Raw genomic sequence first — 21,792 nt, 5'->3', positions numbered from 1 at the left:
GAAACTGGGGAACACCCAGGTGCACGCCAACAGGTGAGTGGCTGAACAAGCAGGGGTGCGCTCACACCAGGGGCTGCTACTCAGCAATGCGAAGACAGCTCACGTCTGCCGCCACCTGGCTGCCTCTCCAGAGTCAGGCCAAGTCGAGAGCCGAGCCCGAAGGCTACGCACTCCACGACTCTATCCAGACAAGATTCTTGGGAAGACAAAGTTCCAGAAGTGGAGAACAGGTGAGCCCCTGGCAGAGGTGAAGGGGAAGGGGGGAGGGGGAGGGGAGCAGGCAGGGTATGGACGGGCCATGGGAGGCACTGCTGTGTCCTTGGTCGTATCAATGTCACTGTCCCAACTGTCATACTTCACTCTCAGTTTGCAAGATGTTACCCGGGGGGAACCTGGGTAAAGGGTACACAGGATCTCTCTGGAGCGTTTCTTACATCTACAGCTGTATTTCAATCACAATAATCTCAAAGTGAAAAGTTTCATAACAGCAGCAGCAGCAGCAGCAGCAGCAGCAGCAGCAGCAGCAGCAGCAACAAAGCTTGACTGCTGGAGAGCCCACAAAACAACTAACTGTCATCGATCTCGGATTGCTTGATCATTCCCCTTTTGGAAAGCATGAAGTTGGGTCATGGGACCAAGGGACTCGGGCATGAGTCCCTCACAGCACCCTGACCTCCTCGTAGCACCAAACGACACACTGGGAAGTACGGGGCGTGTCTAGTATAGAGAGGGTCCGGCAGAAGTGAGGCCGGCTGGGGCGTGGCTGGTAGGGGAATAATACGGGCGTAGTAACTCTTACTTTGAACATTTCATCTAAAACGTCATAGGGTATGCCTGAGTGTGGTATTGTTATGCTACAAAATTACATGCTCATGATTTTGCAACAAAAGATTTTATAATAAAAAGGGGTGTTATTTGTGCTTTACCCTATATATACACATTTATACACACACAAACACACATGTTTAATATATAAAAATATTAATAGTCTCTAAAAATTAGATGGATTAAAATTAATAATCAAGGTTCTGGAAAGTGACTTTCTAACCACTGAGTGAAAACTGGTATCTGCTTCCATAATTACATATTTAAAATAAAGCTCCCTCTTAAAATTTCTGTAAATAGACTGCATATTAAGACTTACCTGCTCTTGGCCCTGGCTGGTGTAGCTCAGTGGATTGAGCGCGGGTTTGTGAATCAAAGCATCACGGTTCGATCCCCAGTTAGGGCACATGCCCGGGTTACAGGCCAGGTCCCCAGTAGGGGGCGCTTGAGAGGCAACCACACACTGATGTTTCTCTCCCTCTCTCCTTCCCTTCCCCTCTAAAGATAAATAAATAAAAAAAATCTTTTAAAAAAAAAGACTTACCTGCTCTTATCTGTCTTAATCCTTTTAACATTACATTTCCAAGTAACAAATGCTTTGTTAACTCTGAAAAGAAAAACACTTCTTACATTCTATACTCATCAATTTCAATTATGTAAAATATATTTAATAAAGGTTTAGTAATACTAAAAAATTCTCCAGAACAGGTCTTACCCATGTGAGTTACCTAAGGCCAATACTAAACCACATCACTTTTCTCCTAAATGATCAACAGAATACAGGGCAAAATATAAGTGACTATCATTATAATTCTCACAGATGCATAATCAACTTATTTCTAACATTCTGATAAATATAAAAACTATAAAATAATATATTCTTTTCCCTTATACATTTATTGGATTACTATTTTTAAAAGAGACTCATATTTCGAGAGGAGTTAAGATTCAATTTTCCCAGATAATGAAAAGCACATTAATAAGACATCATTGGATAGTGGTAAGTAAAAAGTGAAGATAATGTATACTGTTCTAACAATACGACACTTCTGTTTTTTAAAAAGCATGCATTTGCAATTTTAAAAACTCAAAGAACCTAAGTGAGGAGGAACTGACAAGCTTCCCTGGTGACTGTTCATCGCCCTTAGCTCTCACTCAGGACAGAGATGCGTCCAACTGGGCCCAGAAGTCCCCTTCGACGCCTGAGTACACTTTGCCGCCTGTCATCTGCACCTGTGGGGCACATGCCACGCACAGTCTGCTTCGGAAGCAAGATGTCTCCACCTTGATGGGAACACTCTTAGAGAAACAGCGAGTTGTGCTGGGATGCTCATTTGCCAAAGTGAGACCCCCTGTGTAGCCGGGAAGAGCTGCAGGGGGAGAGGAGGTGGTGGGGAGAGCGCCCACGGGCCAGCCACCCAGCCTGTTTTAGTGACGTGATTGGCCCGAGCCACCAAGCGGCTCAGAAAGAATCTCAGGGTGTCACTCAAACAGGCACACGCAAGGCCTTAGCAATCAGACGTGCCGCAGGGAAATCCAGTGACTCGGCCTCCACCAGGCTCCAAAGAGGCGCTGTAAACCAATTCCTGTCTCACTGGTAGTTCAGACCCCTTGAGTCCTGGCACCTCTGGATTTAGAGGAGCCCCGGGGGCCCCGATGATTTCCGGGGAACCCAGGTTGTCCTGATGAGCATCTGCACCAGGCCACAGGACCGCTTCTCCCAAATGTCTCAGGCAGTAAAAAAGCCACTGACGGTGCTCAAGTCCTCCCTGCACCGGATGTGTGGCGTGGCCAGTCTTAGTGGTTAACTCTTCATTTATCTCACGTTTGTGTGTGAAATGTTTCTAGTTACCATGGGAGTGACGAAAGCTTTACAAAATACGTTAAAAATAAAGTTTAAAAACCAAATAAGCTCTCCTTTTAACCCAACTAACATGTAACTTGCATTTTTCTTAACATGAATAAAGACAATGAGTGATTTTCACTGAAGCCAGATGCCATATAGAAAGATGATCCTTGTCCCAATTCCAATCGGGTTTCACAAGTGCATCCAGTGAAGATCATTCAGAGCAGGACGGACCCTGAGGATTCACTACAAGGTGAGGAGAGTGGTGGTGTTAGGCCTGGAATTAGATAAAAGTAGCCAAGAGGAACCTGAGGCAGGCTCCAAACTGTCTCAGCAAGGAAGATCGAAAGTACAGAAAGTACAAAGAGTGCTGGACAAGATACACCGCCTGTGCATGACCTTGTCTTTGCATAAAAGTATCCATTGTTGCAAGCAGAGAGCATAGCCATGTGTGTTCTCTTGAGATAGCCAATTGCTAACAGCTACGTCTGCTTCTGTATTTGCTTGCTTGCTCACCCCAATAAAAACCCCAGGCTGTAAGCGCCAGGCGCGACTCTCATCCGCAGCCATTTTGGCACCATGTCCTCGGACACCCGAGAGTTTGCCCCTGCTCAGGTAAAACTCTGAAACTTTGGCCAATAAAGTTCCATCATAAACTCCTGAAAGCTTCTGACATTTTTGCTCGCATTGGGGTATGTTACAGTGGAAAGGCCAACGCAGATAGGGTGCGAGTCCTCTGGGTGAGGTGAGCTGACAACCCAGAATCGAGAGCACCCGGCTTCACCTCCAGTGTCCACTCTACAGGGACCCACGGACCACGCACCCACATTCTGTACAAGAAACTTCCCGGGGTTGCTGGTGGAGTGTTCACACCACGCGTAACTCGGTTCCGGACACTAACCGCTCCCGCCTCTCACTCCTCCGGTCACGCCAGGCCCACTTGAGAACAGCCCCCAAGGGTGACCCTGCCTAAAACTTGGGACTTGCCACAGTCTGTCAGGAACTCCTTCCTCTCCAGACCCCACACTGTGTATCCTTTTCATCAGCCATCCGACTTAAAGCAGCAACACACATCCACACACACACGAAACTGTTTTATTTCTCTATCTTTCCGGCCCTTAACGCTACCTGGAACTATCTTATTTGTTTACTTATCATCTGTCTCCCTCCAGAGACCGACTAGAAGTCCTGTTGGTACAGAGACCTGTTGGCAGGGCCCCCAACAGTGGAGCAGCAAAGGTGCACGAGGAATATCTGCTCAGTAAGTGAATTTGCTAGTGAATCATTTCTCTGCTGCAAAATCCACTCACTTCCCTCCCTCGGAAGTTCCACAGGTTCTTAGTTATTTCAACTATTTGCAAGTTAAATGGAACAATTTAAAATACTGTTTTTTTTCTTTTCCTAGTCCCCAGCAGGTACCAGCAGATCACAAGAAAAGGGACATTAGAGAGGAACTAAAGAAATTATAAAACTAGATACAAACGCTAAGAGAACAGGAGTCTGGGACTACCCTGTGCAGGATTGAAGGGTCTCAGAAATCCTAATATGCTGTGATATAAACTTAGAACTAGCCAAATTTTTAAATGACCTTGAATCAATAAACTGGCCCAAGCTCCCTAACGCTCTGTTTTATTTTCCGCTGTAATATCTCATCTCCCTCTGACATTTTGCATACGTATGTGTTTCTTATTACCTCTCATCCACTACAATCTAAGTTCTCCGGGAGCGAGGCACCTGGGAGATTTGCTCAACAGCATCTAGCACAGTGCCTGGTTTGTAGCAGACTCTCAATAAACATTTGTTTAATAAATGAAATGCATGAAAAACAAGAGGTAAATTAAGGTCATGATGATCTTTTTAAGTTCACTTGACACTAAAATATCTCTTTCTTATGATATTTATCCAGAAATACAAAAGAGCTGTAACCCCTAAGTTGGGAAGCTCCTTTTAACTAAAATTTTTTCTGGGCTGCCCCATTTGCTCTGTTATTCCCCATAAATATAACGTCACTGTAGCAGAACCCCGATGTCATCCAGCGAATTGCTATTTCAAAAGGATCATATTACAGATAATTCGTTTCAGTTTCGTGCATCTCACCGAAAACTGGAAAATATCTTGAACTGCTGTAACGAATAGTAGTATCTCCTTTCCACGAGCCACTCCAAGGAAGGCGTGAGCTCTGCCACTTCTACGCCGTCCACTTTGGTGACCTGCAAATATAAAGCACAAAGATGTCACTTCTGAAAACCACGTGTCATCTTCAAGAAATCTGGAAAGCCTGTGTTTGGCTCAGAACTGCTTGTCTCTAGGATTAAGGTTTTCCTCCCTCTGACCTTCCCCACTCCCCATCGACGCTCACACGCCACTGCCCTTCACCTTTGAAACGAATGACGCGGTAACCGTCCAAAACTCCCTTCGATGCCGGGCTCTCTGGGCAGAGACGACCTGGAGGTCATACGCATCATAAAAGACTTTAGGATTTTTCCGGGGAAGGCAATATACAAATTCTCCATCATCTTTCAAAGGTTCCTGAGGTTAATAAAAAAAAAATTTTTTTTTTTAGTTCACTGGCCCAAATTAAGTAGTAAAATGGCTGAACAGATGACTCAGGAAATTGAAACAATGTTACTGTAGCTTGAAAATAACATCAGTTGGAAAAGCTATAATCAAATCAGGTCCGACCAGAGTCCAACAAGATCAATCTTAAGACTTAAAACATTTAATTTTCATTCTTAGACATGATGTGGTAATAAAACATGCGTGAACACCAGCCTGTACGCTTACTAACGTATGCTTGGGGACCCAAAGAACTTAGTAACACCTTCAGCGTATGTGCTGTGCTCCCAGTCAAGCTGTCTACCAACAGGAGAAGCCATGTGAGTACATTAAATTTATCGTTTAATTTGATAATGATGGTGGTTTGGTATAATAATAGCTAATACTCGTCAGGTAATGAATACCTAATGAGTCGTGTTTCCCATACGCACCTTCACAACCACAGGGTTTCTAACCTCTTACATTTAACCTGTTACATGGAAGAGACGATGGAGTTGGACCTTTGCAACCTCACCAAACAGAGGCAGAAACCACTACGTGGAGAAATCGGGAAATCTGAGAAGAGCCCCCCAGCCAGAAGGTGGAAAAGCAGGGCTCTGAGCCTCGGCAGCGTACGTGGCGGCCTCTCCCCAGACCGAGACGCTGCTGAGAAACCAGACGTTCCACACACAGAGGATTTCTACTCGAAGCTTATCTGAGCTTTGAGACGTCTAACTTTTATTGATAAAACACTGCAACGAAGTTTTGTTTAGTCTTGTGGGGTAATTAAATTTTATAATGAAAGAGCATTTAGTATTCTTGATTATAACTCAATGACTGATGCCTCCAGAAGCTCTTGAACTGAGTAACTAAACAGCTTCTAATCGCTGTAATTTTGAACTTTGGATCCAGTTTTACTTTCTAAAAAATAAAACTGTCAGTCTTAACGACTGTTAGGGTTTCTCCTCCATTTTCTCAGTGGCTTCATTTTCTTATTTTGACTCCTAACATAGTGGGTACCTAGAAACCTTAAAAAACAAGTTTAAAAGCTGCAAACAAAATGAAATAAACAAACTCTGAGTGATGAGGTACAGTATACAGGCTTTTTATAGCTAGTAGCCACTTGAGGCATTTCCGTTCTAATTTATGTGTCCAGAAAGTTGAGATCACTAGAAACTTAATGTAGACACAGTACTCAAAATGGATCATATATGTAATTAAATAATTCAACTGTAGAAGCACAAGAATAATATATTATAATTAAATTATTCTCAATGAAAAAATGATTTTCATATTCTCAATTCTTCTTCCAAAAATGACACACACCTCGATAGAAAGTCTAAGGATATTAAACTGATGTACAGCTGCATTTTTTAACTACTCCACCCCCTTATCTGCCAGGCCACATGCATTATTTCATTTAATTGTCAAAGCTCTCTAAGGTAAGTATTATCGCGTTCATTTCAAGGTCTAAGAAACTAAAGCTTGGGGAGGTTAGAAACTTGCCTAAAACAACACAGCAAGTACATCAACAGAGATTAAAAACCAGGGGAGTCTCGCTCTGTTAGGCACCTACTTTCCTTTAAATGGAAGCTGCCCTGGACCAATCGCCAGACATCCATTTACTGGCACTGTGCCAGAAGAGGGACCGGCAAGCTCCGGCCAGGACCAGGTGCCTATTTCCATGAACAGGTTTACAGGATCACGGCCACCCCTGTCGATGTTTAGTCTCTTGCTGCTTTTGCACCACCATGACAGGATGGAGGGACCAGGACAAAGATCACAGCCTGCAAAGCTGTGATTTAATATTTACTGTCTGGCACTTTTTGGAAGAAGCCTGCGGACCCCTGGTCTAGAACAGAGGCTCTCAGTTGCCTGTTGGCATCACCAGAGAGCTTAATAAAATACAGGTGGCTGGGTTCCACCCACAGAGCTCAGGTAATGAATACCTAAGGGTTTTTAACCTAAAAGGTATAATGAAGGTCGGGGGTGGAGGTGGGAACATGCGTTTTTGTAAGTTCCAAGGTGACGCGGAGGCTGCCGGCCTGGGCACTGCACCTAAAGGACCTCTGATCAGAAAGCAGGACGAGATGGCCCTGCTCAGTCTTCGATCACCTGTCATAAATGAAGTCATGGGAAGCAGACCTTACTTCTTACCACGGCTTGCCCCCTGGTCACATGGTGCTAGACAAGCTAAAATCTCTCTGAAGTGGTGGGTGAGGAGAAGGTGGAAAGGATAAGGGAACACAGATGCGGAGATAAAAAGTCAAGCACGAGGAAGTAAGAGGGAGAGGAGCAGAGTGCTGCAGAAGTACACTGGGACTTCTCAAAGCACAAAAACCTGATGAACGTGAACGTAAGTGTAGCTGCGAATTTCAGGCATCTGCTCTCCATTCTTTAAGTGAAATGATGCAATCTCAAACGCTTTTCGTGAGCATTTACCATGAAATGAGATAATCCAATACTAATGTAACAATAATGCAATGGTAATTTTGATGTACGTAATAAATAAAATGAAGAGTAAGACACAGTTTCAAACACTCGCCTTCCCAGCACGAAACCGAGTGAAATGGGATGATACCTTTAGCATGATCTGGGCTGCGCTGCGGGGACTTCTGGGTCCCAGGCTGCCGTCGGGTAGTACTGTTCGCCAGCCGAGCTTCTCCCTCAGCCGAACGATGTTTCTCACCACGCTGTCATCCTCTGGTTCTGGTTTGGGACACGAAAACAAGACCCAACACAAGTGTGAATATGGGCGCCAGTTAAGGGCAATGCTGAATGTTCCAAATATTTCTACACGGAGGAAAAATATAAATGGCAACTTACACTGAAAGTTACACAGACTATATGATTGGGGGAGAGAATATAGCTTAAAATTCAACTTTAACAGAAGCTGGAAGGGAGAAACAATGGTTTTCCATTTCAGAGAGAGGTCACAAAGGACCTAATTACGCGGGTGGTCAGCCAGAACAGCACACTACACAGAAACTGTCAGAAGGCTTTTCTGAGTCAAGGCCTGGGCTGCAGGTCAGAGGGGATGGTGACATGAGATGTGAGACGTGAGACCTGAGATGCGAACGTTCTCCCCGAGAACACCCATCCCACAGGCCCTTTCAGACTGCATCTGCCTTGCTGTCTTGGCAGCTGAGCCGTCTCTCCTTCTAGAAACAGTTGCTTCTCTTGGCCCTTGGTCACCACGCTCTACAGGTTGTCCTTCTGGCCCCTGAACTTCTGGGTACAATGAGTCATGGGAGAAGCACCCCAAGAGCCGTGCTGGCATAGCCGGCGGCGCTATGAAGCCGCCTGAGATCTCCGCTGCTCCAGAAATCACACACACCAGCTGATCAAAACCCCTTTTTAGCTCAGGATTCAAGGCGACTTGAGCTGTTGTGCAGAAGAGTGTGAGGATCCCGATAAACTTGGTGTAAGACGATGCAAATTTGTTCTCTCTCAGTTTCCACAGGTCAGGAAGAAGCCTAGTGGACTTCAAGCTCTCGCAGGGCTGAAATGGAGAAGCTGGCTGACCACGCCTCCTGCAGAGGCCTGGCTGGGACAGCACTGCCTCCATGCTCCCCTGGGGCGATGTGACTGCAGTCCCTGTTTTCTCGCTCCCCGCTGGGCAGGTCCTGTTCTCAGCTTCCGAAGTGTATGCACCTCTAGGCCCTTGCCCTGTGGCCCTTCAGACGCGGCTGCAAGGCGGCGTCTGTACTGTCTCTGGTCTCTTACAGGCTCAGCTGATTAGGTCGGGCTTGCCCAGGATAATCCGCCTTTTGACTGACTCAGAGGTAACTGACGAGGGGCCTTAACTATGCCTCAAAAATGTGATACAGAATGAAGTGATGAGAAGGGTGCTATTCTCCCACTCTCCCAGGTTCTGCCTGCACCGAGCGGGAGGGGGTTAAGCTGTGTGCACGGGCGTGGGGTTACGGAGCATATTCCAGAATTCTGCCTACTACAACTTCTTTTTTAAAAAGTGAGAAAATGTTAACATCTGTGAAGTCTAGGGAGTGAATACTTACCTGTTAGATTATTTTCTCTTTCATATTTGAAATTTTTCATAGTTTTAAAAAACATCCTAAGTACTTACGATCTCCCAGTCTGTCTTCACGGGTCTGTAGATGCTACAAAGGAAAGCACCTTAAAGAAATACAGTCACTAAAGGATTAGACTGTTTCTATTCATCTGGCAGCCATTAAGCCTAAACAGTTGCTCTTTCTTACACTGAAACCGGTTTCAGAACAACAGGACAATGTGACAAAAGACTAAGAATTCTTAGCACATACAGCAGTGGCTGCATTTGTTGTGATGAGAGCCACTGTTTTAGTTCCCAGAATACACTGCAAACTGAGAACAATTTAGTGGATGAAAACAATGCAATTCCTGTGGGTCAGGAGTCTGGATATGGCTTCCTGGGGGCTCTGTGGGGGTCTCAAAGGCTGCGACCAAGGTGTTGGATGGCTTGGTTCTCTTTCAGAGGCTCAGCTGGGAAGGGTTCCTCGTGTTTGCTCCTTCAAAGCCGGCAGAGGGGAAAGAGACTGTAGAATGAGTTTGCTAACAAGACGGAGCCACCTACAAGGCAATATAATCACAGAGTGACAGCCCATGAGTCTACCCTATTGGTGGGAACCAGTCACAGGTCCTGCCTCCACCCAGGGGAGGGGGTTAGACAAGGGCACCAACACCAGCACATCCGTGCAGGGCTTGGGCTGTCTGAGGCATTTATAATTCTGAGGATCTTCTCTCTAAAAAAAAAAAAGCAGCAGCAGCCTGGGTCCATGAGGGACCCTGAGGTTTAAACTTCAGCAGCTTTACTATAAATCTGCCCTGGAGCCCAGGATGTCAGTGGGAAATAGAAAAGCTTCCTTTTTCCTATTAAAACTTAAAATATTAATACAAGTGAGAATTTCAGGTATAGAGAAAGCACAAACTGAAAAGTGCTAGTGGAGGAAAATCTGTTTAAATGAGTAATTTATTGGGAGATTTCCTCTATCTCAGTCAGTCAAAGACATAAAATTATTCATTCTAATGACACCATCAAGTTTTACTGAAAGGATAAAACAAAACCATCCAAGTTTATCTCATTTCTAGTTCCGTGACCATAACCTTCAGAGATTTGTCTTAATTAAGAACACAGGCACTGAGCGGTCTGCCAAGTTTTTAATGTATTGATATTTCAGGTTTTCAGAAAGACCGTAAACCACTGTTCAAGCAACCGAACACAAAACCCAGTAAGACTGTTTCCTGGAAGCTCGCTGTCCGATATAAGCACACACGGCTATGGAACAATGTGAAAATGCGCAGCATTTGCTAAGCCGGCTGGGTAACGCCACCTACCGGTTCGATCGTAGGACACACGCCTTTTCCGCCTGGGTTTTAGGTAAGTGTGAGTTTGTTCTTGAGTTTGATCTTTTTTCCCCTTTGATTTCTTTTTATCCTCGTGGCCGGCTGGCTCTGGAGCAACAACTTGTTGAGTTCTGCTTTCCTGAAGGTGATCTGAAAACAAAACCAGCATTAGCTGAATCACCACGTGAGCTACAAATACCACGGTAATTCCACACGCCAAGCAACACAGCTGATCGTTCCATCAATACTGGATTGTACAGTATTTACACAGACTTTGAGTCAAAACGCCGTGGTTCCCAGCTCAATTACAAGCTCCCCCACTGTTCTGTGACTGACTTTGTAAGTTACCTGTCTGCCTTACTTTACTCACCTTCAGAATAAGGGTTGTGACAGTAAAAACCTCACAAGGTGTCCCAAGGATTAAGTTAGTTCATATGGTTAAAGCACTTTCTGAGGGAAATGATAATTATTGACTTTATTACAAAATGTGAATCCTCATGTGAAATACACACCAAAACCCTTTTTATTAACTGTAATTTGATAACTGAGACCAGAAAATGTTTAGACACGAGTGCAGAAAAGTAACATAAGACCTATTTCTCATTCCTTCAGTGACTTACCTTACTGGTGGATTTTCAACACAAAGAAGAATGAGGAAATTATTGGAAATCGGGTTTCTTTTTCTTTTTTAATTTATTTTTTATTGATTATGCCATTACAATTGTTCTATTCCCCCCCTTCATTCCCCTCCACCCTACCCCCCGTCCCCACCATTACCCCCCCTTTAGTTTATGACCATGTGTCTCAAGTCCTTTAGATTCTATATTTCCCATAGCTATTCTTGCCCCCCCATCTATTTTCTATCTACTGTCTATGCTACTTATTTTCTGTACCTTCTCCCCCCTTCTCCTCCCACTCCCCTGTTGCTAACCCTCCTTGAGATCTTCATTTCTATGTTTCCACTCCTGATCTAGCTGTCCTTTTAGTTTGCTTTTGTTTTAGGTGTGGTTGTTAATAACTGTGAGTTTGCTGTCTTTTCACCCTTCATGTTTTTTTAACTTATTTTTCTTAGATAGGAAATAGGGTTTCTAAGAAGCAAAGAAATTTGATTTTCACTGATTTAACAAACATTTATGCAGTGTTGGCCCTGAGCTCCCACCAAGCAGGTGATGAGACAGTAACTACAACCAAAACAAAATGGACACAAGTGAAATAGTAAGTTCTGTTTCAGCCAGAACCCGAACTGCTGGACGGAGCCAGGGGAGACCTGCCACGGACCTGCCCCATTCCAAGGCACCGAATGTGAATGACGGCGCGGTTTTCAGTTCTGTGGCGGGAAACAGGGCTGGGGATGAGAGAAAGACAGGAAAACAGAAGGGCTGTTCAGATCGGGAGGAGAAAACGTGGGCCTCGGTGGCAATTTCTCTGAGACACTTGTGAAACTCCCTTTATCTTTAACATCCATTCCAAGGGCTTCCCCCACTTCCTGGCCTCACCTGATACCTAGTTATTTTCTAAACGCATCACTGACAGGTCAGCCTCCCAAGTAGCGGCTGGCTGTACCCCAGCACCCCACGCATCTCGGGATGGGGACGTGGGCTTGCTCTCCTCCTCGCTCCTCCTTGCCCTCTGAAGGAAGGAGAGGAAGCCCCCGCCCCCTGAAGCACAGGGCTTCTCATCACGTCACCCTCCCACTCGGCGTCCACATCCACCAGCCGCCCAGTCACGCCCTGACTCTGGAACCCCAGCCCCGGGAGGGCCCTGTGTCCTCTGGGGTGAATCTGCCACAGGCTTCAGTGATCAAGAATTAAGACTTGTCTGACACCGTGTCCCTCCCCCCAACCCCGCTCTCTAACATCCTCCCATCTCTAAGCCACTTCCATGGCTGCCCCCAAGATTACACTCACGTGCCTGTCATCGTCAGCCTCCGTCCTCCCAGCACGCTCTACCCTGCGAACATCCCCACGTTTACACCTCGTCGGTCCTCTGGTCGTTGTCCCGTGACGTTCTCACAACCCACCAACCCTCGGCTGTCTTCCATCTTTCTCTTTACCCGGCTGAGGTTACCTTGCCTTTCAACAAACTCCCACCAAATCCCCAACTCCTTCTTTCCCTCTCGGCCGTGCGGCAGAACACCAGCCCTGGATGAACCTGACACCATGCCTGTGCCCACATCCCACAGCCCAGGGCTGTCAGAGAAAGGCCCACGCGTGGGTGGGTTGGAAATCTCCAAAATTTGTTTTAATGGACCACGAATGGATCCTGCACACAAACCTGAAATCCTACCGCCTGCCTGGTTAATGTGCTCTTCTGGATTTTTACAACCGTTTTGGATTTCTCCATGTGCCTGAAATCTCCAACCCTTTACCTTCCAATCTGTTTCAACACATCTCATTGCCTTCTTCCCAGGAACTCGGACATCAGGTGGGAATTCCTGCAGCTCGCCAAGTGAGCCGGGTGACTCTCGCCCGCACCCACCCTTTCCTCCTGCCCTGCTGACTGAGAAAGGGCTCAGTTTCCCCTGCCACACTAGTAACCCTTCCGTTCTCCGTTGCCTCGCCACGCAGCTCCGCCTTAAATGAAACCTACGCCTAGACCACGGCGCCTTCTAATTAGCAAGCTATACCTCGCCTGTCTTCACTGTCCAATTTCTTAAAAGAGTTGCATATAATCACTGTTCTATCGTTTACTGACTACCTGCTCCTTAATCCATTCCGGTCAGGTTTCAGAACCCCCATCAAACAGTGGTCAGTGAGCATGTCCCTCAGGCGGTAAATCTGATGGACATTTTCAGCCCTTGTTTGACTTGAGTCATCGGGCTTCCTGGGTGCGTGAGACCACATCTGCCATTTTTATTAGGATATAACTGACAGACAACAATGTATCAATTGCAGGTGTACGAGATAATAGTTTGATACCTATGTATACTATGAACTGCTCCCCACAGTATGTCTATTTAACATCCACCACACACAGTCACAAATGTTTTTGTGATGAGAACTCTGAAGGTTTACTCTTAGCAATTTTTAACTTACAATCCAGTATTAACAACAGTCACTGTGCTATACATTACATCCCCGTAAGTTGTTTATAACTCGAAGTTTGTAATTTGCCCGCCTTCAACCACTTCACCTACCCCTACCCCAGCCTCTGGCAACCACCGGCCTGTTCTCGGCATCCATGAGTTTGACGTTTTTTTGTCTCAGGTTTCACATGTGTGTATTTTCCCTGCAGGACTTGTCTTTCTCCGTCTGACATGTTTCACTTAGCAGAATGTCCTCTAGGCCCATCCACATTGTCGCAATGACAAGCTTTCCCTCTTTTATGTGGCTGAGTAACATTCCATTGTGTGTACATATATGTGTATATGAATATACGTATATGTATGTGCACTGTGGTATACACATATTATATATATGCTCATGTGTGTATATGTACTACAATTTCTTCATTCAGTCATCCACTGATGGCCACGTAGATTCTTCCTGTGTCTTATAAACGATGCTTCAAAAAACATGGAGGGGCAATACATCTTTTCAAGTTAGAGTTTTTGTTTCCTTTGGATAGGTGCCGAGAAGTTGACCTGCTGGGTCACACCGTAGACAGGGAGACAAGAGAGAATGTAGCAGATGGACCTGAGCCCCCAAGGGGATGGCCGGGGAGGGGCCCCAGGGCTGGGGCAGTGGGCTTGCCCCGCCAGGGAGGAGCCGCAGCCCCTCCCAGAGACAGTGCACACTGCAGGAGGGGCTGCGGAAGGGCGAGGTTCCCATTTGATTGCCCTTGTTTTTAACTTTTATTGTTAGAAAGTAGGGGCACAGGCAAGTAAGAGCCTGGCTAATGCTTCATTGGTGACAGTTTAAACAGATGCTGTGACGCGTGGGAGGAAAGAGCTGAAGAGTGACGTGAAATGACACCGGGCAGCCCTGAGGGTCCGCTGAGGCTGGCGACTGTGAGTCAGGCAAAAGCTGACAACGTGCTCCTGTGGGTTTTCTGCAAAAAGGCTCCCTGCCCCTCGGGGGACAGCAGAGGAAATAGACAGAAGCGCTGGTCAGAGCCAAAGGGGAAAGAGATGGGCCAACGGGGTGACTGGCCACCCCAGGTGCTGGCCACAGAGCGGCTGGTCCAGGACACAGCAAAGTGCACAGTGGAGACCCAGGAATGACCTTGGTGCAAGGGAGGGTACAGAGGAGCTGGACGCAAAGGGATGGTGTGGTTGAAAAATTCTACACATTACAAATGGCGGGACTTGGGGTAAGGAGAAGGAAGACCAGAAAATGGGGTTTTGTGGAGGGGCCATCGGGACACTGGTGGACAAGACCCGCAAGGCAGGTCACAGCACGGACAGAAGGCCGGGGACCCAGGAGGCTGCTGACCCACCTTTGGGGTCTTTTCCTCAGGAAAAAAAAACAGGTGACACCCGAGAAAGAGGGAGGGGAAGGAAAACCGCTACAGGCATGTCCGGTATTCCTGGTGGGGAATGCGGTGATGCCGCTGCTGTGGTTATTTTTAATATCGTGATCAGGATTGAGATTATGTTCCCTTTAAAAGACGATGTTTATATACGAGATATTGCTCATTGCTATGACTAACGAAATCAGTAAAGCACCAAATCCGGCATTTTAAAAGCAGATGCGAGCATTTCCATACATTTCACTTCATGCTATGAAACTCCCTTTCACCCCCATGTAAGGAAAGACAGACCAACATGCCTGGATAGTGACCAGCTTCGCAAACTTCTGCTGCTTCTGTCTCCAAGGATACGGAAAATGGCCGGCATTTTAATGTTCCCTTTCCTGTCGTTTGAGCTGGCTGATTCTCTGGTAGCGTGACACACTCGCAGTTTTCCTCTTCACATTTTAGAAGTCTAACAAGACAAAGAAAATAAAATGCGACGGCTGACATTCTTTGCAACTTCGAGTTTAAATCTTTATTCTGTCCTGTACAATATAGGATGTACCCTTCCAAGAAGTTTTTGATGGGCACTTTGATAAGATCTAAAAACCTGCGCAGTGCATTTAAATGCTAAATAGTTCTAAGTGATAGTATCATTAACGTGTTGATGCCGGAAGGGACTTCAGACTTCATCTAATTTTAAAAGGTGAAGAAAAGTTATCCAATTAAGTTAGGGGCAGAGTAAGGGCAGAATAGTTTTCTGAAATTCAATACTCCTATCTTACCCTCCTGCATAAAACAACAAAAAAGTAACCACCAACAACCCATATCAGGGTAAAAACTAAAATCTTTTCACAGTCTGTTAGCCAACTGTCTGCTTTATAAATGTTGGCGAGCCTTTTCATGAGAACGGAATCCGGACTCACTGCCTCCCATTTTCACGAGGCAGCGGGAATTCACGGTGCCGTACATCCTTACATATACTTCTCAGTGGGAAAAAAATACCCCTTGGTACATTAAACAAAAATACCTGAATAAGAAGCTAATACTTCTCTTCAAAGACAAATAAAGCACAACTCCTCTGGACTAGTTAATGGAGAGCCTTATTAGGCGTTCTTAAGTCCTTTCCCTTCGAGTGCTGACTTCCAATCGGCTTACACTCTGATAGTTTCCTCCTCACTGAAGGGTCTAATCACGTTTTCTCTCTCTCTGCAATGAACTAGTTACTGTTTTCTTAACGTTTAGAAATTCTTTTCACATTTTGAATGGTAATCTTTCCTCATTTGTGTTGAAAATATCTATATCTTCAGGTTTGTACTTTTTACTTTCTTGACGAAGTCTTAATAAATGTAAGTTAACTTGAATACAACCTGTTTATCTATCTTTGCCTATGCAGTGTGTGTTGCTTATGTCTTGTTTAGGAAATATTTCCTTACCTCGAGATAATGACAAAATTCTTTTATACTTTTAAGAACAGAGTTAACATACTGCCTTTCACAAGTCTTATAATTTATACGTAACTTCTTCAGTCCTTGAGTCTTGAGTATGATGTGCGGTGGATCTAAGTTCCCACCCCGCCCCTCCCCATAAGAATGCACAGTTGTCCCGGCTCCGTTACTGAAAACCCCGTCTTCCCCTCACTGACCTGTGACACCAAGTCGGTCATTAGCCTGTCTACCACGCTCAAATGATAGACAATCCTCCATCCCTGCTTCCTCATTTTTCTGTCCTTCTCTCCATCTCATACCAAGTTCATTACTAGAGTTTTGATATCTGTAAGACGCAAATTTTCTTTTTCTTCAAGAATGCTTATATAGTCTTGGCTCTTTGCTTTTCTTTATATATAAATTTTGTTACATTCTGATTTAAATTTTATCATTTTCTCCATAAAAATCAAACATATTCAAAAAATTATTTTCTCTAGGTACCTTATTCTTCATACCTATTACAAATGGTAGTTATAATCTGATGACATTTCCAACCTGGTACTGGACTACAGAAATGCAATTCACTTACATATAGATTTTAATCTAGTAGTCTTGCTAAATTCGCTTACTTTGGAAATTCTTCTGTACTTTCTTTGTAGATAATCACTTCATCTGTGAGTGATTATAGCTGGTTCCTTCTTTGTCAAGCCTTATAGCTTCCATTTCTTTTTCCCCTTTTTTGTATCACTGCCCTCCAAGAAGGGTCCTTGTCACTTTTCTGAATTGAAATGTTTTTAACACTTAACCATTATACACAATATCTGCTTTAGGGTTTTGGTAAGTGCCCTTAGTCAAGTAGTTTGCTAAGAGTTTTTATCAAATTGTATTAAATGCTATTCCTCCCTTAACCTATGAATGGTGATTGATATTGATAGATTTTCTAATGTTGAGCTAACATTGCATTTTAAGATAAACTATTCAATTTGATCTCGACATATCACTCATTTTTATACACTGCTATAATTTGTAGGTTAATATTTTATTTAGAATTTTTTCGCTTTTAAGGTTGTGAATGAAACTGAATTAAAAGGTTATTTAAACTATCTTCATAAATTGAGTCAGGGACAATTTTCTCCTTTTTTCTTCTGTAGAAGTTGTGTAAGACTGGAATGACCTGTTTCTTGAATTTTTGTTAGAACTCATAAATCTGTCAGAAACTCAAAAACTAAATTTGTCTGGGCCTGTGGTGCGGGCGCTGTGAGGGAGGAGGATTGGCTGAGGTGGCGGTAACTCAACCATTTCAGCGGTCAACAGACAGTACGTTTTGCTTATTACTGAGACTGTTTTGTTTGCTTGCATTTTTCTTAACATTTTTATCTTTTGTGTAGGTTTTCAACTTACCACCCAGAAATGGCCCACCGTCTCTTATTTTTTTAGTTGCAGATTTATTGTACTTAGCTCCTCTTCTGATCCAATATCAGTCCCTGGGCCATGCCTGGCACGACTCCACGGCACGCCATTCAAACTGGGGTCCCCTGGGCATGTGTGTTGGGGGGCGATACGTGAAGACAGCACAGTGAACGGTGCTTCCTCACCATCTGTCTGTGATATCTCCCCGCTTCCTTTGGCTTGCTCAGGCTTGTCACAGCGTTGTCAATTTTACTGACAACTGTTGCCTTTGCTGATTTTCTCTATTTTAGTCTTTGATTTCTATTTTGTTGATTTCTGATCTTTATCTCCTCCCTTCAACTTTCTCTGTGTTTATTCTGTTCAATTTACGCCCCCCCCCCCAATTTCTCAAAGCAGATTGTTAGCACGTTCATTTTTCAGGCTTTATCTTCATGTAAGTGTTTATGACTACAAACCCCTCTCTAAACACTAAAAGCGATATTACACAGTTTTCATGTGTGTGACATAGTTAATGCAGTAGATAAAGATCCTTTTTTTCCTTTCTTTTGCTATGTATTCAATTCTAAGTTTTTCATAATTTCCTTTAGGGGTCCTCCTTTCACCCATGAGTTATTCACAAAAGTGTTTGTTTCTCAGATACTGTTCCATTCCTAAATGTCCGGGGCGGGGGGGGGAGGTTCCGCTTAACCTCTTGTAATTGATTTCTAATTTCTCCATCTTCTCTGAATTGCATATTCTACCCATAGTCCATACCCAGAACCAACCACCTTTCGCCTTCCTGGGACTTCCCAGTTGTTGGCCAATTTCTCACACCCTTCAACCTCTTTCTCACTTTTCCCCATATCCAAGGGGACCTGGCGGAAGGAGTCAGCAGCCGGTGTTAATGTGCCTCTCTCTTGAGGTCCCAGCGCCTGAGAAAGTGAGGCTTCCCAAACTCCAGAACTCTCACCAACCCTCCCACGGCATCTCCGTGGTCGGACCGACTTCCCGCCAGCCATATAGTGTTGAAATGAACTGTATTATTTCTTATTTTACCTTGGTGTTGCATCGCTTTTCTCCTTGCTCGCATCTTGATTTATTTTTGTGGAATCGGTGGGTATACATGTTGCCATATTTTTTTTCCTGAATAAAACTGTGAAGCACTGGGCTGTAAAAAATATTTTTCAAATACAAAAGATGATTTTGCAGCTATAACTATAGGCATTCAAAAGCGCACGTGCAGTCCCCAACCAATCGGCAGGCTGAGTTTAATGTCCCGCTTACCTTCCAGTATGCCTTATGCCTAAGAGAATTTCCAGACCCTTCCCTGTGCTAGCAGCGCCTCTCAGGGTGGTCTCTGTGGGACCCCCCTTCCTCTCTAAAGCAATGTCTCCTTCGGACCTCGATGAGTTTACGTAAATACGATTCTAACTTACCCTGGTGAAGATAAGTTTTAAGATCATCTCCTCAGGGAAAATCATTAGAAAGAACTTAGGACCCTGGCCAGGCAGCTCAGTTGGTTGAAATGTCATCCCCATATACCAAGGTTGTGGGTTCAATCCCCAGGTCAGGGCACATCCAACAAACAACTAATGAATGCATCAGTAAGTGGAACAAGAAATCGATGTTCTCTCTCTCTCTCTCTCAAATCAATTTTTACAGAAAGAACTTAGGGAAGTCAGCTGAACAGGTCGCCTGGGCTGAACTCAGGCTGTTCCCCAAATTCACTAAGTCTAATACAAAGAGGCCACATTCATACACTGGCAGCCTTTCTCAGATAAAAGAGAAAAGAACACAAGGGGATGGGCTTTGAAACAGGAAAAAGTGAGGGCTGCTTTCTGATCAGGCAGGGAAATCTAACAAGACGCAGCAAGTCTCCGAGCAAAGATGACACATGGCAGGAAAGTAGACGCCAGCCAGAGCCTTTCAGCCAAGGTGCCAGCCCAGAAATCAGGGTAAGATATTGTAGAAATAGCTCCAACTGGCAGGGAACAAGCTTCAGGAAAATCAAGCAAGACAGACTGAAAGAGGCCAGGGGCAAAAGCAGTTCTCGCTAGAACAGCAGTGATAGAAATCTCTGCCTCGGATAAGTCGCAGACAGCTACAGGATCGGTGTAGGAGGGTCTCCCTAGTGAGGAGACGCAGGGTGCAGACAGAGCTTCCGTCAGCACGCAGATGGCACCAGGAACGGCCATGGAAGGGTCCTTCACTGCAGCTGAGAACTTCAGGGGAGAGCTCTGGGGTCCACACTCGAGAGAAGATGAGAACAGATGCTCAGGGAGAATCGTGCTGCGTTAAAACGCATCGCCGAATCAAATCCATTCTGGATCAGCAATGGAGTAGAGGTCCGCAGACTTTCTCCAGAAAAGGGGCCAAAGAGGAAATATTTTAGGCTCACAGGCCAGAAGGCAAAAAATCAAAAATATTACACATATCTTCGTAAAACAAAAAACACATTTCCACAGATGTTTTATGGAGGAAATTCAATATATGATCATAATAATTGACTACAATTATTTTAAAAATACAGGCCTATTAATGAGAAAAACAGAACGATTTTGAGGGGGATAACGTCACTTAATTGGGACTCAATGTCAGTATTACCAGTGATCAAATTCCTTTGTAAAAACCGCGCAGCTGCGGACCATCACAGGAACAGGTGGGAGGCCAGACTTGATCCTGGTCCATCACCTGCCAGCCCCTACTACAGAGTCTGTCTTACTCCCAACATCTGCTTCGACTTTGGAATGGCTCATATTTCCTGTCCTCACCATTACCATCAAACACCCAACAAACCTAAGAAAAGGGACTCAACCTCACTCTTAATCCCAAAAGAATGGCTTCAGAATTTTACTCAGAGCCAAGTTCCGTGTTAAGTATGAAGAGAAACATTTTCAAACATGCAAAATTCAGGAAAGACATCATCCACAAGGCCTTTTGCTAAAAAGTATGTGATAATAAATCCAAAAATCAGGACTTCTGCCAAGATGGAGGCGTAGGTGGAAGCACTGCGCCTTCTCGCACAACCAAGCTTAAAAACAACAAAGTTTTAGCAACAAAAACGCAGCTAAACTACAGAAAATTGAACTATATGGAAGTTTGACAACAACAAACCCTTCAGCCAAACCAGTAAGAGGGGCAGAGCCAGCAGCAGAGTGGGGTCGGGCAGGAAAGATCCACTGGACTGACCCGGGTGTGAGACCTAGGTGCGCCGGCAGCCGTAGGCGGATTCCAGGTGTGGAGAAGCGGGCGGACCCACTGAGGGCACAAGGTGGTAGACTTACCACCTTGGTAAGGGCTGACCACAGTCACACACTGGCGCACAGATAAACCAGTGAAGGAGCGAGCGGTGAGACAGACCGTGCAGGCCCCAATGGCGGGAGGGAACTGCCACTGCCCCTCTCTGAGCCGCCCCCACATACAGCATCACGAACCAGCGACCTGGGTGGCCCTGCCCTGGTGAACACCTAAGGCTTTGCTCCTCATACGTAACAGGCACAAACATATAAAAACATGGCTCAAGAACAACTCAGAGCCCCAGAGCCGATAAATCTAAGTGATGAAGAAATAGCTAAACTTTCAGATGCACAGTTCAAAACACTAGTGATCAGGATGCTCATAGAACTGGTTGATTTCAGTCACAAATTAGAGGAACATATGAAGGCTAAACTAATTGAAATGAAGGAAAATGCACAGAAAACCAATAGTGATGGAAAGGAAACTGGGACTCAAATCAAAGGAGTGGACCAGAAGGAGGAAAAAAAGGACCAAACAGAAAAGGATGAAGAAACAAGAATTCAAAAAAATGAGGAGAGGCTTAGGAACCTCCAGGATATCTTTAAACACTCCAACATCTGAATTATAGGGGTGCCAGAAGGGGAAGAGGAACACCCACGAGTGGAAAACTTATTTGAACAAATAATAAAGGAGAATTTCCCCAATCTGGCAAAGGAAATAGACTTTCAGGAAATCCAGGGAGCTCAGAGAGTCCCAAAGAAGTTGGACCCAAGAAGGAATACACCAAGGCACATCATA

General features: G+C 44.9%; 1 protein-coding gene across 1 annotated transcript in view; it reads right to left on the bottom strand.

Moving 5' to 3' along the window:
• DNAH14 (dynein axonemal heavy chain 14) overlaps positions 1-15,913 on the bottom strand; it is a 163,727-nt gene extending 147,814 nt beyond the window's left edge. Inside the window, exons 1-6 of the mRNA XM_053659549.1 lie at positions 15,868-15,913; positions 10,541-10,699; positions 7,788-7,915; positions 5,048-5,200; positions 4,769-4,881; positions 1,370-1,432 (exon numbers count right to left, since the gene is read on the bottom strand). Of these exons, the coding sequence (XP_053515524.1) occupies positions 1,370-1,432; positions 4,769-4,881; positions 5,048-5,200; positions 7,788-7,915; positions 10,541-10,699; positions 15,868-15,913 (662 nt within the window). The remainder of the gene's footprint in view (positions 1-1,369; positions 1,433-4,768; positions 4,882-5,047; positions 5,201-7,787; positions 7,916-10,540; positions 10,700-15,867) is intronic.
• Between the last annotated feature and the right edge of the window lie 5,879 nt (positions 15,914-21,792).

The sequence above is a fragment of the Artibeus jamaicensis genome, unplaced genomic scaffold (genome assembly GCF_021234435.1).
Source record: "Artibeus jamaicensis isolate MK-2021 breed Jamaican fruit bat unplaced genomic scaffold, CSHL_Jam_final scaffold_754, whole genome shotgun sequence".
Lineage (NCBI taxonomy): Eukaryota > Metazoa > Chordata > Mammalia > Chiroptera > Phyllostomidae > Artibeus > Artibeus jamaicensis.
This window is presented reverse-complemented; position numbering and strand designations above follow the sequence as displayed.